This window comes from Pocillopora verrucosa, chromosome 12 (genome assembly GCF_036669915.1).
Source record: "Pocillopora verrucosa isolate sample1 chromosome 12, ASM3666991v2, whole genome shotgun sequence".
NCBI lineage: Eukaryota > Metazoa > Cnidaria > Anthozoa > Scleractinia > Pocilloporidae > Pocillopora > Pocillopora verrucosa.
Genome location: NC_089323.1, coordinates 15,250,805 through 15,259,263, shown reverse-complemented (window position 1 = coordinate 15,259,263; position 8,459 = coordinate 15,250,805). Strand labels below are relative to the sequence as shown.

The 8,459-nt window shown below is 37.7% G+C and overlaps 1 protein-coding gene across 1 annotated transcript; it reads left to right on the top strand.

Moving 5' to 3' along the window:
* The first annotated feature begins 4,285 nt into the window (after positions 1-4,285).
* On the top strand, positions 4,286-8,208 carry LOC131788087 (uncharacterized). The gene is made up of 5 exons (XM_059105158.2): positions 4,286-4,360; positions 5,699-5,726; positions 6,161-6,304; positions 6,837-7,079; positions 7,421-8,208. The coding sequence occupies exons 1-5, from the start codon at positions 4,358-4,360 to the stop codon at positions 7,462-7,464; spliced, it is 462 nt and encodes a 153-aa protein (XP_058961141.1). The 5' UTR covers positions 4,286-4,357; the 3' UTR covers positions 7,465-8,208.
* The last annotated feature ends 251 nt before the right edge of the window (positions 8,209-8,459 follow it).

Here is an 8,459-nt window from a genome sequence, read left to right as displayed (position 1 = left end):
TCCATTTTTATGCACAACATGAATGACACCAGCCAACTTCAGATGAGTAAAGTCTTCTCAGGTTTAGATTACTTAGATACATTAAGACAGCCACCATTTTTGTTACCGTTACGGTAAATAATATAAAGCATCTTATCCTTGTAGTATCCTCTCTATATATTCATCGGTTCCATTGACCTTCCTCGGCAAAATTATTTATCCTTCCATTCCTCTGTCAAAATTTCTCTTCCTGGAGATATAAATTTGGAATATGATTAGGTACTGATAACGCTTTTAAATCTATACAAAAATATCATAAAACATTGCTTACAGCGACACGCAATCCAACATTTTTTGCACAATATTTTACTATATAAAATTCGTAAGCGTAAGATTTGGTACAAGAGTCTTCAAAAATCCTCAGGGCAGCGTTCAACTACAGAACGTCTTCGCCAATAAAACTAACTTTGATAGAATCTTTATTTTGCGTTCCGCCAAGAGATAGTAACGAGTTTCTAACACAAGACATAGATTCTGCTTCTGAAGAGGTCGACACCGTTACTGAGGGGAACTCGAGAATTTAAGAACCCCAGCAACCAAGCAACATGCAGACACGTGTTCACTTGTTGAACTAAGAATTTGCGAATCGTACAGCTTTGTGAAGGAAATTAATGCAATATTTGCCAAAAGATAGCTCACCTTCTGTTTTAGAAACAAAATACTGCTGTCTATTGTTCTTCTCTACAGTTTTAGGGTTTTCTTCATTCTGGATGTAACTTAATCTTCAGAACTAAGACCTGTACGTCTTCACTCTCTGGCGGAAAGCGAAGTTTGGTGAAAATTCTACAGTTTCTGATGAATATGCATTAACAACTACAGCCACTGATCGACTGATACGTCATAGATTTGGCGCGGGTTGTGTTTGCACGCCCAGCCAACTAATGAAGAATCAGGAGGAAACAAAGGCATTGTGTCTAATGAATTCGCAAGTGAAAAGGAAGGTAAAGGCATTGTGTGATGAAACCCCGTGGAATAGAGGAGATATAAACAGTATATGTTTTGAAGAAACTATTCTAGAAGCAGGAAAATATTCTGAAACAGAAATAAGGATTTAGAAAATTTTCCAGTGTGCATTGTGTGGCTAGAACGGCTGGAAGTTGCTTAAGACTATAAAGAGATCAGAAATTGTAGATTCCAAAAAAATAAGAAAGGTATTTAAGCCTTATTTCGACAACGTATCATCAAATAAAAGAGATCCAAAAAATGAAGAAACATTGCAATTTTCTTACGAAGGTAGCGTGAGATAAAAAAACCCGAAGATTAACTTGACGTGGTTAAATTTTTCCTTCACTATAAAGTGAACGCAATATAAAGAAGAAAAAAATAAACGTTGTCATTCTCCTATACAAGGCCGCCAAACTCAACATTGCCACTTGAGTTGTTACTACTGTTTATGTGACCAGCGGTATTGCGAATCGAGTCCGAAGAGTGAAGAATGAGATACAAATGGTAAAGTTGTTTGTAATTCTCAAATACCCTCACGGAAAGTGCAACGGTACTTCTACTTAAATTTAAGCATTCTAATCGATCTTCCCCCCTCCCCCCCCCCCCCCCGCTCCGTCTTTAATGTTTCTAGTAAACCTAACTTCGTGCTACAAAAGGATCGCGTATCGGCTACGTCAATTGAAGATTTTATGGTCATTCAACTTGAAATATTCCTTGCCTTACCTTATTCAGGTTCCAGTGCAAAAAAAGTGTGTATTTTTATTTTAACTTGAAATTCATCCCCTCCCTCTCCTCCGTCAAACATTCTTGGATCGATCTGTCGCGAGAACTTTCATTTAACCCTACCTTTTTTACTGAATGAGGAAGTCACCCGACATAATTCCGCAATGACCCGATGTTTTTAAGAGAATGTATCTCATTTAACTTGCTACCTTCTGTTTCAAATTAAACTCGTATATGTAACTGAAGTTCTTGTACGTGATCTTCGATATTTTTAGTGCAAAGTAAACCACAGGCTGCCAACAAAGCCATAGCCATGCAAGGAAGTTGTCGAATGCTTCATATAAATATGCAACACTGGCCACACAACCAAAATCACGATAAAAACAAACCTAAACAAAGCTTACGGTCGGAACTTCAAATTTCCTCAACAACTTCCACGTCGCCTCCATACAGTAGACTGCGGTTGCAATGAACAGTGGGAAATGACAAAACTTGAATCAGGGGAGTAGGGTAGTGGAAGGGGAAAGAGACAGTTACCCTTGTTTGGTGCTATACACAGTTTAGAAGCAATAAGCAGTATTTTACCAAGTTTAGATGAGCATTATGTGGGGCTTTATTTTTCCGTGGAAAAAAAAAACAAATATGAACTGAGCTTCGTAAGATAAGCCAAACTTTTAAGCATGAGAAAATAAAAAATAGTATCCCATGAGTACTCGAACCTCAGACCTCTCGATAAATACTCTCATGCTCTTCCACAGAGCCACAGACGCCATAGCTGGTCAGGAAGTTTTTAGCTGTTTATATACAACGGATCCCTCATATTACTCAAGCCAAGTGATCAAAAAATATATAGCCAAGGTTATTAGGTCCTTTCGTTGGCAATTAAGTTAAATTATGTTATCAGACTGCCAGCAATAATTTCTGCTTTTAACTCTTAAATGCATGTTGAACTGTTTTCCTTTTTTGTCTTGCCCACTCACGAGGTGTTTTTAGGGGAAGAGACGAAAGCAACTCGTTTTTCCGCTAGGTAATATGAGTCGATATGTCAAACGCTGCGGAATTCATTCAGCCAAATTCAGTATCACGCTTGCTTTCGGGGTAACAGCTATTGAAACTTACAAGGGACGGTGGGAAATGACCGAAAAAACCGATCTTAAATCGACCGCAAAACAACGGGAAAGATGGCGACAAACAAAGTCGCAAATTCCATTTTTAAATGGAATATGTTTCGCTTCGTATTTTAAAATAAAAACTGCTCTAAATTAAGCCTAGAATTAAACATTCTAGATTTAAGAGTTGAGAGAATTGAATTCAGGTAAGCCTTCTTTTTACATAACTTCGTCTCTTTCTAATCCAATATAAAGCCGAAGAACTTACTTGAAATTAGCAATTTAGATGAAATTCGCACGCCAGCTTGGCCATAGAGAGCGCAGATCTGAGACTTGACGGAAGCAAAAATGGCTGTTGTATGTTCTTTTCTGATTAGGTTACAATGAAATATAATCCACTACTTTTACCGTTTGTAGTCAGTCTCGTTTGGAAATTTATCAAGTTACCAATTGCACAAAGAGAACCAAAGACATCGCGAAATATTTCTTGTTTAGTTAGCAAGTTTCGTGTATGTGTAGCTTCGGCCGTAACTACAGCAGAGTAAAGAAAACGGGAGTTGTTGAAAATTGAGGTGTAATCTCTTGTCTTGCCACCTCAACAGTTTCAAAAAAAGTACATCTATTTTATGAATTCTAAGGGTTTTGCCCCTTTAAGTTACGAGTAACGTCCTAATTCAAAGAGCACAAAAAACGGAAACTGATGGTGGAAATTATTCAGTTTGATCATTCGAACTTCATAAACGGATCCCTTGTGGTATACAAGATATACCCGTAGATAAGATAGCAAGAGGCGAATTGAAATTCAGAGATGAAAAACAATCCAAGTTATGGCAGTAAATAAAGAGGAATGTAGTCATGGAAAATTCAGGTTTTAAACCTTTTTTTTTTTAATTACGTGGGCGAAAAATAAAAGTCTAGATCTCCGTCTAGATCAGCTGGAAAGGAGGTGGTGAAGTTTTAAATTTAGGAACGGCTGAAATTCAAGCATCAAATTTCATTTTTCATGCTAGACGAACCGATCAAGACAAGCTAAAATAGAGTCTTATGATTTCTCTTGGTTATCTTTTTCTAAGTTTGACGTATTTTGCAAGAGTAGAATTTCTATCGAATTCAGTTTTGATTGATTCAGCTCGGCGTTCGGCATTTCCTTGCTTCAATTCGTTCAAACTCCATCTGAATAAAATCTCCGTTTCACCTGATCATAATAAAGGAAGCTAATTTCAATGAAAAGATGAAGTAAGTTCAACCAAGTGATGACACTTGTGTTGGCATTATTTTAGCTGGACGACACAAAATTAAGACACCACAAGAACACAGTAGTTATTTTGTGATCCTAAAATACAGAACAAGTTACGTTTTCAGCTACTTATTGTCTTACATGAACAGCAGCTGCAGTTTTCTGTCGGCTGCAATTTTTTTCCGCACCCAATGAGATCATTCGGTCCCAAGGATATGCAAAGTGTATTTGCAAACGCGTTAACTTGACAAACTTGCTTTCAAAGAAGGTGAAAATGCTGTTGATGAGAAAGGCGCTATAAAACATGGTGAGTTGCTCCTTTCATTTTTAATCACATAGCAGTTTTTTTTATCGTTAAGTAATTTTTTGGAGAGCGATTTGGACTTGTTAAATCCTTTGGAACTGAAAATTCAAAGAAGACTTACGCTTTGCCAAAAGAGATGGAAAAACACAACTAAACCGTAGAAAAGGTGAAGCTGATTCCCACATCAGCGTTAACAGATCACTTGATAGCTTCTTTATTACTTTTAAATCAACCTTAAAATGGAACATAAACTAAAATTTTACTTTTGAAGGAGGGAAAATTTCGCGTAAGGGCGAAGCGTTCAATAAAACTTTTCAGATAAAATGACAACAACATCAATATTGGCACACAATTGCTTAATTTTATCAATTGCACCGTACCAATAAGATTCAAACAGTTCAGTTTTTAAAGGCTGAGCTAATTGCATAATCTTTAACTTTGAACGTCTTTTAAGGAGCGATCAAAAATTTTCAAAATTTCTATATCATTCATATTGCTAATGCTCTTCACCAGAACATGTCGCGAATCTAAATGTCGGGCAGACATGAAGACGTAAATTTCCCCTCTTCTGTCAGTCTGAATAAAATTCCACCTGCCCGGTTTTCAAATTCTCTTTTGATCTAAACAATGCACCACTTTTTATTTGCTGATAAGTGACGCACAAGCAGCAGATGGTTTAACATCTGAAAAAATTTTATTTCCACGTTTATTTTTAGCGCAAACAAATTTGTCTCGATTGGTAAGAAACGAGTACACTTTTTGTTGCCTCTTGATAAGAGAGCACTTGAAACTTTTTTGCTTAAGTTGTTCAAATGATTGGAGAGGTCGCAAAATTGCTCATTTATCGAAGCTATTGACAGAAAACTAATAACTCCCTCTAATAACTGTGGTAAATAGTGATATTTATCAGTCGATCAACCTCGTTCTTAAAACATTGCAAACGAGGCTGAGGTAATGAATGTCGGAAGTAAACGGCGATCTCCGTAACCACACAAGGTTTTTTTAATTCACTTTGTTATTGGTCGGTTTACACTACTTTCTAGAGCGACCTGGGTATCCGTGTATTCCATCTCTTTAAGGACGAAAAGTAAGCTTTTTTTCGAGGGGAAGGGAGGGACATTTTTTCTATTCTGTCTGCGATAATTTTGTTTTGGATCGGCAACGCTTAATTATTAGTTTCTCTTCTCAGCCAAACAAATGTGCTGGATAGAGCTCTCATCCTATAACAAATATAATGCTTTTGAAATCAGCTTTACCTTAGCTTCAGTATTATCAATATTTATGTCTGTTCCTCCTAATGGGTCAACTTATTTCATTTCAACTGTATTTTTTTTTCCTCAGGAAAACCTTTCTGACGAACAAATTGCAGGTATGATCAACTATTCAGTTCTGATAATTATGCTTCAAAAACGAGGCCTGTTCTCAAAATAGATTTTTCTAAAACACTCAAAGAGGCCATTATCCTTTAAGCTTACAAGGAACGCCCTTTTCGGGACGGTAATCTCTTCTCATCATCAACTCAAGCCGGCGAAACATTTTTTTCAATTATCCTTTCAGCGAAAATACATATGCACAGGAAGAGAATTAATAATGACAGGAGACCATCACTTAAAGTAATGGGCTCCTGATAATGAGAGAAATTATGCGATACAATAATTTGGTTCGTTTTTTGCCTTATTTTCCTTTGTAAAATTAAAAATGGAAACCTTTAATCTTTTTGTGTGTTATTTTTTGGGGGAGGGGTACAAAACTTCGATTTGCGTTTGCCCGAAAATTAAATTAAAGATTTAAATATTCATCTAGAATACAAGGATGCCTTTTCTTTGTTCGACCGTGATGGCAACGGCATTATCACCACCAGGGAACTGGGCGCCATAATGCGATCTCTGGGGTTTAACCCAACTGAAGAAGAATTACAAGCAATGATAAATGCGGTGGATTATGACGGTATGGCAACTGTAGGTGCATTTTTATGATAAGTAATGAGGGATTGGGCATTTCTTTATCGCCTGAGGGTTGACAGAGGATTTTGTTCTATCGCAATAAATTTATCCGACCCCCCCCCTAAAGTTCTGTTGGATTCTTATGACCCCCCCCCCCACATTTTCAGTCAATTTCTGTAGCCCCCCCCCTTTCAACTATGTTAGTGAAGACTGATCTGCCCTCTGTTCCCCCCTGAAAATCATGTACCCCCTAAAAATCTTCCGACCCACCCACTCTCCCTGAGGTGATAAATAACACTGATCCCTCTCGTGCCCAGACCTTCCATTCCTTCCACAGTTCAACGGTAAGATCTGAGTACAAGATTACGATGAAGGGGGATAAAACGATACGATTTGAGCCAGAATTTGTATATTACTGTTTAGACTATCTAATATGCCATCAATCATTTTCTACGAAGTTTAAATCAATTACGCGCTAAAAAAAGATTCTCGTTAAAAGATTGAAAGTTTCAAGACCAACTCAATTTTCCTCCTAGGAAACGGCGTCATAGACTTTCCAGAGTTTGTCAAACTTATGGAGATTCAGAAAAAACCAGATGAACGAGAGGCAGACATGATGTTAGCATTCCGAATTTTTGACGCCGACAATAAGGGGTACATCGAGTCAGCGGAGTTACGCTACATACTACTAAATATGGACAAACGAATTCCGCAGGAAGAGATTAAAGAGCTGATGGAGATTGCTGATTTAGAACGAGATAGAAAAATAAGTTATCAAGGTACTCGAGAGTTTCCTAACATTATAAACCTGGCCCTACTAAAAATTAATAACATGGATCAATGTTAGTATCTTGAGTTACTCCGCACCTACCCTTCCCCTAACTCAACAACAGTCAACTGATAACAAATTATGATTATAGTTGGGTTAGGGGAGGGGTAAGTGTGCAGTTGTCCAGTTACTGACATTGTTCCCTAAAATTTTGCATCTTGCCACGGGATGCTCGCTTTTATCCCGCAAAAAGAAATAGTTGCGTGGTTTTCTGGTCCTGGAGATTGGGGAAACGGCAAATGAATTTATCATTTATTCATTTATTGATTCTTTTTTATTTTTATTCCGCAGAATTCCTCGATTTAGTCGAAAGTCACAGAGGACTGTTTTCTTAAAATTACGTGACCTTACATAGTGAACAACAAAAGACAAAGAAGTATTCACCTGCTTGAAGAAAGCTTAACATACCACCAAGATTTGATAACTACCCTGAAATGCTGGTGGTTTTTACATGCGCTTTACCGTTTTATGTTAGCTAAGGAATAAGCAGTCAAGTCACCACAACCAACTTCCGTCCCAAGTCTCTCGCGGCTTCACGCTCAAAGCCTTTGCGCAAACAAAACCTCAAGTTTCTCCTCTACTACGTGAAGTTACACTGTGTAATGCTTGAGACAGTTTTCGATGTGAACTGGCTAGATCTTTTTTCATCTATATCTTTACACCCTGATATTAGTATACACATTCTCCGCACTGATTTCACTTCATTTTATTGTGGTACTTACAATGAGAATTTGTATGACGGTCAGGAGCTTCTTAAATTTCTGGTCATTTCCATTATTCCCATATCCTTAACATTTGACCCATGGGTGATACTGTAAGCAGAAACTAGAAGCTGGTCATTCTCGATGAAAGCCCCACATGATTACTTGATGATCACCTTTAGAAAAGGGAGGTAGTATTCCCACATATGTGCGAAAGAGTCTGACCTTTTTATTCGTTTTCCTACCGGTGCGTCTCTGGTAGGCCAGAGAGTGCTCTATTCTTGGCTACTATTGGACTAAGTCATTGTAAGCTTTTTACTACAAAAAAACAACAACAAAAAAACAATAACAAAAATGATGGAAAACTTCAATTATTCAATGCATAATCTATAAAATAATCTCCTATTAAATAATATTATAAAGGGACTGGTCAATATTTCTCGCCAAAGGGAAGGGGGGGAGGGGTGGGAGGATTTTGGTTGAGTCACGATGAAATTAACCTGATCTCCCAATAAGGTTCGGTAAAAATTTTACAACCCCTCCCCCCTCTCCCCCACATTCCAGTTAATTGACAGTCAACTTTCTAGATTCCCCCACTCCCCCCCCCCCCTTTATACACTGTTGGCGAC

What these genes read in the sequence shown, in the direction of transcription:
- LOC131788087 (XM_059105158.2), top strand. An exon ending in TTCTGACGAACAAATTGCAG is followed by an intron (nt 5,727 to 6,160) that starts GTATGATCAACT and finishes ATATTCATCTAG; the next exon opens with AATACAAGGATGCCTTTTCT. An exon ending in AAATGCGGTGGATTATGACG is followed by an intron (nt 6,305 to 6,836) that starts GTATGGCAACTG and finishes TTTTCCTCCTAG; the next exon opens with GAAACGGCGTCATAGACTTT.